Source organism: Physeter macrocephalus, chromosome 8 (assembly GCF_002837175.3).
Source record: "Physeter macrocephalus isolate SW-GA chromosome 8, ASM283717v5, whole genome shotgun sequence".
NCBI classification, from domain to species: Eukaryota; Metazoa; Chordata; class Mammalia; order Artiodactyla; family Physeteridae; genus Physeter; species Physeter macrocephalus.
The window spans coordinates 7,640,126-7,653,379 of record NC_041221.1 but is presented as its reverse complement, the minus strand read 5'-3'; the positions used below and the strand labels follow the sequence as shown (position 1 = coordinate 7,653,379).

Sequence of the window (13,254 nt, the reverse complement as noted above, 5' to 3'; positions counted from 1 at the left end):
CAGCGGCCATGACTCAGGGCACAGCCGCTCCGCGGCACGTGGGATCCTCCCAGACCGGGGCGCGAACCCGGTTCCCCTGCATCGGCAGGCGGACGCGCAACCACTGCGCCACCAGGGAAGCCTCCGATGTTACTTTTAAAAAAACCCACCAAGTCTGTATACCTTCAGACAAAAAAAACAAAAATATTTAAAATGTTTTAGGACTTCCCTGGTGGCACAGTGGTTAAGAATCTGCCTGCCACTGCAGGGGACACGGGTTCGAGCCCTGGTCTGGGAAGATCCCACATGCCGCAGAGCAACTAAGCCCGTGCGCCACAACTACTGAGCCTGCGCTCTAGAGCCGGCAAGCCACAACTACTGAAGCCCACGTGCCACAACTACTGAAGCCCACGTGCCACAACTACTGAAGCCCCAGCACCTAGAGCCCGTGCTCCGCAACGAGAAGCCACTGCAATGAGAAGCCCGCACACGGCAACAAAGAGTAGCCCCCGCTCGCCACAACTAGAGAAAGCCCACGTGCAGCAACAAAGACCCAACACAGCCAAAAATAAATAATAAATAAATTTATTTTTTAAAAAATAATAAATAAATATTTTTTAAAATATATTGATATCGGCTACCTTTGGACAGAGAAAGGGGAAGACAGGAGAGGGCTACTTTGCAACACATATCAATACTTTCCTATAATGTTTGGGTTGTTGGAATATTTGCATGTATTACTCCTATTTTTTATTTTATTTTATTTTCTGGCCACGGCACGCAGTTTGTGGGATCTTAGTTCCCCAACCAGGGATTGAACCCATGCCCTTGGCAGTGAAAGCACTGACTCCTAACCACTGGACTGCCAGGGAATTCCCTCCTATTTTTTAAAAAAATATTTATTTATTTATTTTTGGCCGTGCCAGGTCTTAGTTGCGGCACGCAGGATCTTTCAGTGCAGTGCTTGGGCTCAGTAGTTGTGGCTACTGGGCTTAGTTGCCCCAGGGCATGTGGGATTGTAGTTCCCTGACTAAGGATCCAACCTGGGCCCCCTGCATTGGAAGGCGGATTCTTAACCACTGGACCACCAGGGAAGTCCCCCTCCTATTTTTTAATATTAATGGATTTTTCGGGGAATTGAGCTTATAGGCCATTTTGCTTTCATTTTTATACTTTTTCTGCATTCTTAAAAAAACAAAATTTAAAGAGTTAAATATAGACAAATCTTGACAAACTTTAAAAAACTTTAAAGGAGGCACTAATTGAATCTAAAATGTCAAACAAAAAAGATGATTATCAAACGATTTTGTCTCTCAAAATATTTATTTCAAGTAGAAACTGGGAAGACAACAACATGCAAAATAGTTAAGTAAAAAACCTTGACAAATACACTCATTTGGTCATCAAAATATAAAAAGCTGAAAATAATATTACATTAGGTACTTTGATTGAAAACAGCGTTACTCTAGTCAAGTAATAAGCCCAAAGCGGTCCCCAGCTAAGAGTTAAAGCTCGTCTCTCTATTCATACACACAGTGCTTAGACAAGCATCATATATGTTTTTATCCAGAATGGTCCCCGCCCCAGATCCTTATCTTTTTATTTTTGTTACTTTTATGGAAATTAGTCAGTGTGTTTTTTATAAATAAACTTTTTTTTTTTCAGAACGTCACTAAGCAACCACATCAACCTCAGACAATATCTGGATCATTTTTACAAAAGTGGAAATAGCCAAATAAAGGGTCTCAGGTTAAGTGAGAGGCGAGGGTGGGTTATTAATCGATATGGAATAATTTGTCGCTTGATCAGCACAGTGACATTGCTGAACGTGCTTTGAAAGTTGGCCCTGCCGGATAACAACCCATGTGGATGCAAACCTCTTGGACCTAGAATCCTTTCTCAAAGGTACAAATGAGGCACAGAGAATCACTGGAAGGATGAGTAAAAGCTGAGTCCTTGCCACGAGTGGGGTGCTGGCCAGAGAAAGTCAAGTCCTTGTACACCCAGTTGAAACGCAAAGTGTCCTGGCGTGGCTGTCCCCAAGGGTTATCCCCAGGGCACACGTGAGGTGGGTCTGGTGCAGGAGAGACAGACTACTTGAATGAGGAGCACCCAGCATCCTCCAGAGAGTCAGGGTAGGGGAGCGGACCCTTACCACCGAGGCCACCGCAGCCGCCGGGGTGCCATCCTGGGTTTGTCAGCTGGTCTCTGCCCTTTCCTCCTGGGCCGTCTTGCACCTCCTGGCACTGAAGGTCGGAGGGCTGGACTTCTTGGTCCTGCTCCTCATCTGAATTGGACTCATCGTTGTAGAAGTGAATGGTGGCTTGCACGGGGAAGCTGGCCAGCACCTTCTCCCCGGAACTCTGCAGATACTCTTGACGCTTAGAAATGGGTAAATAAAGTCTAATATTTAAGAAACAAATACACCATTAATCAACCTGAAAACAGTCTTAAACTGCATCTAGAGGATTCTTTTCCCTAGAAGCAGCTAACTCCCAATCTTCCTTCCTGATTTTACCTTCACTGTGCACAGTGGGGTTTTTTTTTAAGTCACCAGAACACAAACCCGTGGGCAGACGGGGGTACCTGGTAGTGAACCCCACACTAGGTCAGAAGTGAACTGTAATCTGGGTGAGCAAATCAATTTAGACCAACACAGGGAGAAGGGTGTGCTTCCACAAAGGTAAAAGGATAGTAAAACCTTGAGTTCCAAGGTTAAGAGGCTCTCTCTGATCAAACAAAGGACCTGATTCATCCTGGATAATATATGTCCTATTCAGGGGATGCCTCACTCCCCCCTGACCCCACCAAGCAGAGGGAATGTCATGACTTTGGAGGAAACTTGACCCTGAAACCCCGGTCTAGAGGAGTGGCTAATCTTTCTGATTGTTGCCATAGTAAATGTCGCCTGTAGAGGTGCATCCCTCACTTTGGCAGAACAGAAAATGGCAACCCTGGCAATTTTTCTAGAAGAGGGAGAGGGAGAGGGAGAAAGAGAGAAGGGGGGCGGGGGAGGGAAGGGAAGGAAAGAAGGAAGAAAAGGAATACATAGAATTTGGAACCTCTAAATCCAGGTTTTGTGAATTTAGGATTCCAGTTATACATGGAAAGTATTTTAAATGTCCCACTGTTCCCATAATCTCTTCTTGTAGCTTTGACTTACTAACTGTTTGCATTTTCCCCTGTGGTCTTATAAAGGAACTGAGAGGGATTATCAATCGATCATTGCTTGTTTGCAAAGCTGATTTCAATTCCCCCCTTTCTGGATGGAGGACAAAAGGGAAAGAGAACACACCTTACTATAAATAATGTAGGGCAATTTTTAACTTTCTAAGATTTCCAATAGATGATGGTTCTCAGCCCCCAGGGGACATTCAGCAATATTTGGAGTCAACTTTAGCTGTCCCAACTGAAGGGCAGCTACTGTCATTTAGAGTGTAGAAGCCAGGGATGCTGCTAAACACCCCACAATGCCCAGGACACCCCCACAACAAAGAATGGTCCACTCCAGTCAACTATATTTCAATTTGTAAAAACGTCCGCCTGCCGACGCAGGGGACGCGGGTTCGCGCCCCGGTCCGGGAAGATCCCACATGCTGCGGAGCGGCTGGGCCCGTGAGCCGTGGCCGCTGAGCCTGCGCGTCCAGAGCCTGTGCTCCGCAACGGGAGAGGCCACAACAGTGGGAGGCCCGCGTACCGCAAAAAGAAAAAAAAAATTAGCCGGTCCAAAGCATCAGTAGTGCCGAGACTGAGAAACTGCAACAGAGAGAATGCACATTTATGTAAATCTAGGACAGCATAGTTTAGTGGTTGGCCATGTTAAAAATTAGGTGTCATGCGGAAGTATTTACAAGTGAGTGTGCAGGCTGTCTGGGATTTGCTTTAAACTATTCTAACAACAACAACAAATCTTTGGGAGAGATGATAAACATGATCAGATCCTGAGAACACTGAAAATTATTGAGGCTGGTGGTGCACATGGGGGTTCAGTATACCATTCTCCCCATTTTTGTGTATAAAAAGATAAAATTTTGTAATGAAGATAAAGTTGTGTGTTCAGCCTACAATGCACAGTTACACAGACGCAAATCACACATCACCAGTCACTGCATTTTCAATGAATCAAAAGTCAGGGCACAGCAGAGTCTGTGAGGCAGGCCCGGGGGCAGGTGTGCAGGTGAAGGCTCATGGGGCATGAAGGAGGGGGTGGCTCCCAACCCCAGCCCACATTGGGGTCACCTGGGAAGCCTGTAAAAATACAGATACCTGCGCTTTTCCCCAGCACCCCCAGGAGAATCGCCCCGCCCCACCTCCCGCCTGTATTTGTAAAGCTTCCCCAGTGATTTCATGAGGATTGAAGACCACTGATGTGAAACACTAGGAAAACTTCCTTTTCCCAAAAATCACTCTTTGATCAGTTTGAGGGGCTCTAATTTTCATCTCTGGCAATTAGTATCCTTGAGTTTTATTAAAGCTTCTAGTCTTCCAGGACGACCAGGGGAAAAATACTCTAATGAGAGGTGACAGCGTAGGCTAGGTTTATTTTGGTGAAGGAAATGACAGCTGGAAAGAGACAGGCTGAGAGAGATAGGAGAGAAACAGACATAGAGAACCAGATAAAAGTCCAGTGCATGAACCACTTGCCCAAAATGGATGAAATGTAAGGGGGATATAGGGAATTCCCTGGTGGTCCATCCAGTGGTTAGGATTCCGCACTTCCAGTGCAGGAGACACAAGTTCGATCCCTGGTCAGGGAGCTGAGCGGCGTGGCCAAAAAACAAACAAACAAAAATGAGGGATACAGCAGTGATGGTCCTGATCACCGCCAAGACCAGGACCATGAAAGAACTACTCAGAGGCCAGAGGATCCAACCGTGGTACAGTATCCATCCAGTCCCTCATTTACTTCACATCTACATTTAGGGGGTCTACTTTGCACTAGGCAGTACATTAACATATCCTGGGAGAAAAACAGAAATGTACCTAAATATCTAAGTAAATAAGCCGATATGCATATACAATTCATATGCAATTAAATTTAACACAAGGCAAAATATGGTATAAAAAGAGGTATAAACAAGTATAAAGAAAAGAGGCCAATTCCACCTTGCAAATGAAACACTGAATGAATGAGTAAATGAATAGATTCTAGAAATCCAACAAAATATCCTTGAAGTTCCTTGGGATAATCATAACTAAATAATGTTGGAGAATATACTGAATTATTTTCCATTTTTTGAAAATGTATACACTTGAAGACACTGAAGTGTATTAATGCTTATATTTAAAGGAAATAATATAGTCCGGCAGAGGGCGCCTTATGTGGAAGGCAGCCTTAATAGTTTTTGCAAGATTATTATGGACTGAAAAACATTATTCTGAAATGTCATAGATTTATCTTCAAAAATTATAAATTATCTTTAGAGGATAATTATATGCATGTGTACTTTTAAACTGTATTGTAATTCACACATTAATTTGTCCCACATAGGAACACCTACACTGAGAATCATTACACTTTTTCAAGTCAACATTCTTCTTTCTTTTTTTTTTTTTTTTTTTTGTGGTATGCGGGCCTCTCACTGCTGTGGCCTCTCCGGTTGCGGAGCACAGGCTCAGCAGCCATGGCTCACGGGCCCAGCCACTCCACGGCACATGGGATCTTCCCGGACCGGGGCACGAACCGGTGTCCCCTGCATCGGCAGGCGGACTCTCAACCACTGCGCCACCAGGGAGGCCCAGGTCAACATTCTTTAAAAATTATTTTAGCTTGCTTTATGTTATTAACTAGTTAATTATTATGATTGCAAATGAGCTTATATTCTCTTTCTTAAAGGTATGAAGTGAGTGGATACTGGCCAAATAATTTATACACATAGGTATTTTGCTATGTTTGTATCAATTAATATAAAAACCATAAAATATACCCATTTTAAAATCATATCTTGTAAACCTTTAGAAATGTTACATAAAAATAAAAATAATAATTTTAAAAAAGGAAATAATACATTTCTTACAGTGAAGTCAGATATTACCTTACAGGATGCTGAAATCCAAAGGCCCCCTTTGATCCAAAGGTTTGTTGGTTACAACCAGGCTCAAGCTATAAAGACAGACACATACAAACACAGACACAGTCAAAAAGCCTCTGAAAGCAGCATCCTGAAGTTTTTAAAAATAAAATCTAAGTAGCCTACACTTGTATCAGTTCCAATTTTAGACATAATTTAAACACCTTAAGAGTATTTGATAAGCTCCTCTTCCTCTTACTATTGTCACGATATCCCGGGCACTGTGAGGGATCCCAAGGTGGAAAGATGAGTTGGACACAGTCCCCCGGTTCATGCATTTTAAATCTAATGAGGAAAGACACACATAGAGGCAAATAACTACACTACAAAGCACCATACAGTAAGATGCTAACTATTCTAAGCAAGGAAGAGGATCAGGAAAGGGTTCATGGGGGCCTTGGCAGAGACATCAGTGGCATTTGGGTATGCAGTTATGGGCCCATTCCTAGTGGAGCAGAGCATCAAATTCCGAGGGGCGGGAAAATAGAGAGCACAGTGTGGAAAGGTGGAGCCCAGCGTGGAATGAATGAGAGACTGCATTGGTAAAAGGCCTCAACAAGAAGCTAAGTCCAGACACTGAACAACTTGAATACCCACTACTGAGTCTAAGTTTCATTCTGGAGACAGGATTCAAGACCATTACTGATTTTGAGCTGGGAATTCAACAATCAGATCTGTATTTTAAGGATCATGGTGGCTGCTGGGAGCAGTGCATAGCATAGACTGGTGAGCTAAGGGCTTGGAGGCACCTGACAAGAGGTGATTTGAACTCAAGTAACACCAACCAGAAGGGAAAGGAAAGACAGATTCCAAGGACATTCGGTAGCATCCAAAAGGGCAGAGACCACTTGCTGGGGGCCCTGAATAGCCAAAGCAATGTTGAGAAAGAAGGAGAAGCTTGAGGCATTGCACTTCCTGATTTCAAACTATATTACAAAGCTATAGGAATCAAAACAGTATGGTATTGGCCTAAATACACACACATAGATCAATGGAACAGAATAGTGAGCCCAGAAATAAACTCATGCATATATATTGTCAATTAATTTATGACAAGGGAGACAAAAATATACAATGGGGAAAGGACAGTCTCTTCAAAAAATGGTCTTGAGAAAACTGAACAGCCACATGCAAAAGAATGAAACTAGGCCCCTATCTTATACCATACACAAAAAATAACTCAGACTGGATTAAAAATCTGAATGTAAGACCTCAAACCATAACGCTCCTTGACATTTTACCAGGCTTATTTTTATAATATGCTATGGTAAGCTAAGGGAAAGAATGAGGGTCTTTGGAACAAAATCTTTTCCATAATGAAGTTCACTCTTTGGGGTCTCCAAGAAATCACGTCTGTATTAAGCTCTGTTCATAACTATAAAGTATCTCTAACTGCTCAGACTCACTCTACCACCATAAGCAATCCTGGGCTGTCAGTGGCAATTTTACACCCTGTGATGGGAGATGATATAATAGACAATACAAGCCTTGGCGGACACCTAAAGGCAGTGGTGGGTAGTATGGAGAAATAGCTTCCTTTAAGTGATTAATTCTAACCAGACTCTGGGAAACACATAGCACACTTTTATAAACTCTATAAACTTTACCCCACAAACATACACAGATTTTAAAACTTCACACCTCATATATCCTCCTCTTAAACAAACGTCCTTTTCTGATGACTTAAACGTCTAAATAGTCACACTCTGATAATTCAGGGTAACAGAAATGTATACAAGGTACACACTGTGTTAAAGGGGTGTGCGACAGGGCTGAACAGCTACGAAACCAAAATGCCACAGACAGCACCTTCCCTTTGCACCCAGAGAGGTGACAGCTTTCCTTGGGGGAGGGGGGGGAGGGGGCCTCAGGACACACTGAGAGGGAGCTGTTGAAGAATGTAACTGTGCTTTAGCTGAAGGACGTTAAACAAGAACACCCCGTCCAACAATGCATGAGCTCCACAGAAGCTCCTGACAGGGTCCCAGGGACAGTGAGCAGCCGCCAAGCATTGCGGCGGGGGGGGAGGTAGGGGGGTGATTGTTTAGCCACAGTGGGGCTCACACATGATGTGTGTATCACATCACATTTTTATGGCATTTGTACCAAAACCTTCTGATTCTCTCAGAATACACGTTTCCGAGTGTCTCTACCAAGAAAAAAAAAGGGAGGGGTGGTTTGTGAGAAAGAAGAGATACAAGAGAGACTTTTGTGAGGATCTCTCTGTGTCCTCTCCATGCATGCCTCTGACTCTGGTAAAGCTACGATGCGGGGAGCGGGGCGGGGGGTGGTGGTGGGATGAATTGGGAGATTGGGATTGACATGTATACACTGATGTGTATTAAATGCATGACTAATAAGAACCTGTTGTATAAAAAAATAAAAGTTAAAAAAAAAAAAAGCTACGATGCAGGAAGCCTGGAAGATGGAAGGACGCGCAGGAGAACACAGTCCCTGACATGCCCTAGAAATCGTCTCCCTTGCAGGCTTGGGCCGTCATTCATTTTTTCCCAGGCACGGGAGGGAGACAGCTCCCAAGTGGTGGTGCCAGGGGAATCAAATGAGCGAGGGTGACCCCACTGCTCAGGACACAGGGTCTTGAGACTTTCCCTCGAATTTAGATTGTATTCTAACTGTGATCTGCTCGCCTGCAATCGTGGTACAGGTCACTAGGCAGTAATCCCTCACCCCTCACCCACACCATTCCCGACCAAAGACATTTCTTAAGAAATACGCAACAGAGCTCAGGAGCCGAGGAGTTCTCCTGCTTTGTCGGCAGAGGGCACTGCTGAGCAAGAAGCCGTCCCTCCCCGCGCCGGGCTGCCCTCCCCAGGCTGGAGCTCGGGGAACCGAGCGCGATACTTCGGGTCTGCAGTCGTCCGCTGCTGACCGCTCGGCCCGGCAGATCGGGGTCTGCAAAGAGCTGGCCAGGGAGGGAGCCGGGCAGCGAGCGCTACAGGCCCCACGAACACCCACTCTCCACCCCGGCCCCCCAACAAATCCATGAACGCAACTGCTTGATCCGTTGTGCCTCGCTGATGATCAACAGAAAGTTGCCATAGCTTAACATTTATCTGCGAGTAATCTTTATTTTTCTCACAAATGGCCTTCTCATAATAACAGGGGAAAAAAAAAAGTCTACCTTGCATTAGAAAGTGTGCTGTGTTTTCATTCTTGCAAACGGAGAGGCTATAGGTACACTTCATTGAAAAGAAAATTGGATAATTTTTTCTCCCAAACACCTTTCAAATCTTATGTTTAAGAACTTAAGTTTGAATGCAAAGGAAGGAATTACTTCCCATTATTTAGATATTGTATGTAAGAATAATTTGCGCTAAAAAAATCATATTCCTCGTTAATATAATTTGATTTGCTTCACTCTTTAAATAATAGTAACCGAATTAAAACTCTCATTATTCAGACTAATTTAATGAAAGAGTCTAAATTTCAAAATGCATGAAAGGTCTGAACCTGAGTTTCTTATGGTACGAAAAATAACTGCACAATATGCCACAGGTGTAACCTAATGGTCCTTCCCAGCCCAATTAACTCCAGCATTTTAAAAGTCATCAATTTATATCTTAAAATATAACAAAGGACAGACAAATTCTATGGAAAGTAACTCATTACTCCAGTAAGTATAAAACCATTTCGTTACCAATGCAGGAGACAAAAGAATAGTGGTGGTGATTAATTGTCACCCACAAAGCCCTCAGCTGGAGTGTGTTTGCTCAGACAACATGACTTACCCCAGGAGTGCTTGCAGACAGGGCCCAGAGAGCTTCAGAAAGGGCCAGGCGGTGGGCGGGGACTTTGAACCACACCTTCTGGGCACCCAAAGAGCCCGTATTTGCTCTGTGGCACCAGCCCAGGGCTAATGGCACACTCAGCTTTTCTCTAAGGTGAGGGGGACCGAGACAGACTTCTCCTCTCTTCTACCTGCCGGTTAGCAGGAAAAAACCCAACATGGGGGAATTCCACTGGTGGCCCAGTGGTTAAGACTTGCCACTTTCACTACTGTGGCCTGGGAGGGGTTCAATCCCTTGTCAGGGAACTAAGATCCCTCAAGCCCCGAGGTGCGGCCAATAAATAAAAATAAATAAATAAAAGAAGAAGAAAAAACCCAACATGGAAGAAATCTCTTATAATGCCCCTGAAACAGTTCTGCCATAGTGGCTTTGCTTTTCAAGAAAGGAGAAGCAAGCAAGAGCCAATCTGTATGTGACTCAGATATGGTCAACACCTAGCTGGGCAGGCTCCTACCCCCAGACCCCAAGGCACTTCTGCATTAGATGACCAAGGGAGGAACTGGCCGAGGAGGCCTTTCATGGTCCCTTTATTTTAGGGATGGTGCCACTTCCTGGCTGAACTGGTTGATACCTACAATGCCCACACTTAACCTTACCTGGCTTCCAGTTCTGGTGGGGCCAGCATCCTGGGAGGTCAGGATCCAAGGTCTCCACGGTGTTTGGCTGGAAGGACAGGGACCAAGAGTGAACCCCAGCATTTTCTGCTTTTCAAGTTAGATCATAAGAGTTAACATTCTTATAATTTCTAATGTCTGCCTAAGAGTCACTGGACACACCAGAATGTTCTCTCAAGTTCTCAGTCTGTGCCATTTGCGTTTTTTTCTCCTGCCACATTCCCAGTTCTCTGCCTTCACAGGGCTTTTTGAGAAATCCCAAATATGATACACATCATTATTTGAGGAATTTCTCTTCCCAGCCTGGCAGGATTCTTCCATTCAGACTCCTCGCGGTAGCTGGCTACTTTGTTGCTCATTAATTTCTGACTGCACAGAGATGAGTCTACAGAGTTTCATGATGCAAAAAGCGGGTATGTGTTCCTCCTCTCCGGCTGTCTGGCCACCCAGCCCCTTCCACAACTCCTCTGCTCATTTGATTTTAACTTTACTACCTTAAAAAAGGCTGGTGCCCGGGGACAGCGAACGCTGAGCCCCACGCACAGGGCAAACAAAGAATGTCACCAAGAGTGTGACAGTCAACGTGACGCGACAGGGTTCGCTGAGGGGCCCCCGAAGACTTCACCGCTCCCAGCCCGGTGGGTTTCAGATCTAGAAACCGAAGCTTTGGCCCATTGCCGGCCACCTCCTGGGCCTCCGCGCTTCAGAACTGTGCTCTGGAGCCGAGAAGATTCTGCGTCCCTGACTCTGGCTAAGGAACTCGCTCTGCGTCGCGTCGGGCTCCAGGGCTCCGCCCGGCTTCGGGGGCTCAGCGCGGCCGGAGCATCCTGCCTGCGCTCCCCGCACCGACGCGCCGCGGGGACACCCTCACCTCTCGGGCCCGCGCGGCGGCGGTGGTCCCCGTGGACCGTCCCCGGGGCAGTGACAGACGCGTCCCCGCGCCTCTCGGGCTCCGGCCGCTGCCTCGGGTCTCATGGTGCCCTCGGAGCCCGCGCCCCTCCAGCTGCGCCCGCGACCGGCCGCGCCTTTAACCGCTCGGGCGAGGGCGCTCACCTACCCGCGCTCTCGGCGCCAGGTTTAAAAACGGGGGCGGGGCGGGGAGGGGACACGGGAAACCCGGGAGAGGGTAGGGAGGACACCGGAGAAGCTCCGGGAGGGGACGAGCAAAGCTCCAGGAGGGAGCGCCGCGCGGGGGAGGGGACGAGGTCAAGAAGGGGAATTGGGAAGCCCTGGTCAAGAGTGTGGAGGGAACAAAGGAAACCCAGGCATAATCGCCAGGGGCGGCGGCGAGGAAGCTCGAGGAAGGGCCGGCGGGAAGTGACACAGAAAGCCTTGCAGAGGGGGGCACAGGGGGCAGGGGTCTTGGGCGGTGGCGTCGGGCGCGCTGCCTCGCCCGGAGGCCTCCCGCGCCCGGTGCTGCAGAGGAGGGATCCCTGGCTTCTTCCCGCCCCCCTGGGGTCTCCGCGTCCCTCGGGTTTCTGATTCCTTTATCTGGGTCTCCAGATTTGCGGGAAATCTCACGTCCACGACTTTTAAAGCGGCCGCGGGGTTTGGGGGGCGGTTATTGAAGCCTGTGGACCCGCCCTGCCTGCGGTGCTGAACCGTGGGCGCCCGGAAGCCCCGACCGCGATGCTCAAAGCGGCGGTGGGGCTGCAGCAACGCATCCAGGCGGTGGAAGGCGGCGGAGAGAGCCCTCCAGATGAGAGCACCCTTCCCAGCGACGGAGGCCTTGGAAAAGGATGTGGCTTTCTCCGAGGGTGGGTGCGATTTTCCTCTAGTTAGCCCCGGGCCCGGCACAGAAAGCGCCTTGGATGAGCCGGGATGGCGCGCGTGCCCTGGGACTACCTGGCCGGGCTGCGGGGCTCGCGGGGGCGCAGCTGTCGTGGTCCCCAGCGCTCGGGCAGGGTGGGAGGAGTGCTGTTTCATTAGCAGAGCCCGGCGGCAGAACCCTGAGGGCGGCCGGCCTGGACTCGGGCCCCTCGCTTAAGTACGATCTGCTGCTCAGTGCCCCACTGACGCCGCGTCTAGGAACGCGAGCTTACTTTATGTGACTTACGGTAATGGAATTAAAAAAAAAAATTAAAGAACTTCAGACATTAAAATGTTTCCACACTTTTTTTCCCCTTTAAGAGCAACAGGTTATGGCTTCCCTGGTGGCGCAATGGTTAAGAATCCGCCTGCCAATGCAGGGGACACGGGTTCAAGCCCTGGCCCGGGAAGATCCCACGTGCCACGGAGCAACTAAGCCCGAGCGTCGGCGACAACTACTGAGCCTGCGCTCTAGAGCCCGCGGGCCACAGCTACTGAAGCCCGTGCGCCACAATTACCGAAACCCGAGCTCCGCAACAAGAGAAGCCACCGCAAAGAGAAGCCCGTACACTGCAATGAAGAGGAGCCCCCGCTCGTCGCAACTAGGGAAAGCCCGCGCGCAGCAACGAAGACCCAACGCAGCCAAAAAAAATAAATAAATAAATAAATTTTTAAGTTGTGTAAAAAAAAAAAAGAGGGAGGGTGGGAGGGAGACGCAAGAGGGAAGAGATATGGAAATATATGTATATGTATAGCTGATTCACTTTGTTATAAAGCAGAAACTAACACACCATTGTAAAGCAATTAGACTCCAATAAAGATGCTAAAAAAAAAGAGCAACAGGTTATGACAATAATGAAACCTTATTAAAGGCGAAGGGAGGAAGTAATTTTAAAACTTTAAAATTTCACACAATGATTTTAAAAGACACTGAGTATAAGGGCATGGGGGAGGGGAAGCAAAGAACATTTA

General features: G+C 47.1%; 1 protein-coding gene and 1 long non-coding RNA gene across 4 annotated transcripts; one reads left to right on the top strand and one right to left on the bottom strand.

Moving 5' to 3' along the window:
- Nucleotides 1-1,330: 1,330 nt before the first annotated feature.
- On the bottom strand, nt 1,331-11,503 carry RIPPLY3 (ripply transcriptional repressor 3). Of its 3 annotated transcripts, none has more exons than XM_028493460.2 (5): nt 11,345-11,434; nt 10,456-10,522; nt 6,215-6,335; nt 6,015-6,082; nt 1,331-2,382 (listed from the first exon to the last, which is right to left on the bottom strand). In XM_028493460.2, exons 2-5 carry the CDS (start codon nt 10,482-10,484, stop codon nt 2,073-2,075), a joined length of 528 nt encoding a protein of 175 aa, XP_028349261.1. In that variant the 5' UTR covers nt 10,485-10,522; nt 11,345-11,434; the 3' UTR covers nt 1,331-2,072. The 3 variants fall into 3 exon arrangements, with proteins under 3 accessions (XP_028349261.1, XP_028349262.1, XP_007125429.1); XM_028493461.1 differs by lacking the exon at nt 11,345-11,434 and adding an exon at nt 10,968-11,006; XM_007125367.3 differs by lacking the exon at nt 6,215-6,335 and having other exon boundaries at nt 11,345-11,503.
- On the top strand, nt 11,473-12,920 carry LOC129392289 (uncharacterized). The gene is made up of 3 exons (XR_008617983.1): nt 11,473-11,548; nt 11,977-12,230; nt 12,604-12,920. It is a non-coding gene; the product is annotated as an uncharacterized lncRNA (long non-coding RNA).
- The last annotated feature ends 334 nt before the right edge of the window (nt 12,921-13,254 follow it).

What these genes read in the sequence shown, in the direction of transcription:
- RIPPLY3 (XM_007125367.3), bottom strand. Translation starts at nt 11,448, where the DNA reads ATGAGACCCGAGGCAGCGGCCGGAGCCCGAGAGGCGCGGGGACGCGTC. An exon ending in CCGCCGCGCGGGCCCGAGAG is followed by an intron (nt 10,523 to 11,344) that starts GTGAGGGTGTCC and finishes CTGTCCTTCCAG; the next exon opens with CCAAACACCGTGGAGACCTT. An exon ending in CCACCAGAACTGGAAGCCAG is followed by an intron (nt 6,083 to 10,455) that starts GTAAGGTTAAGT and finishes CTGTCTTTATAG; the next exon opens with CTTGAGCCTGGTTGTAACCA.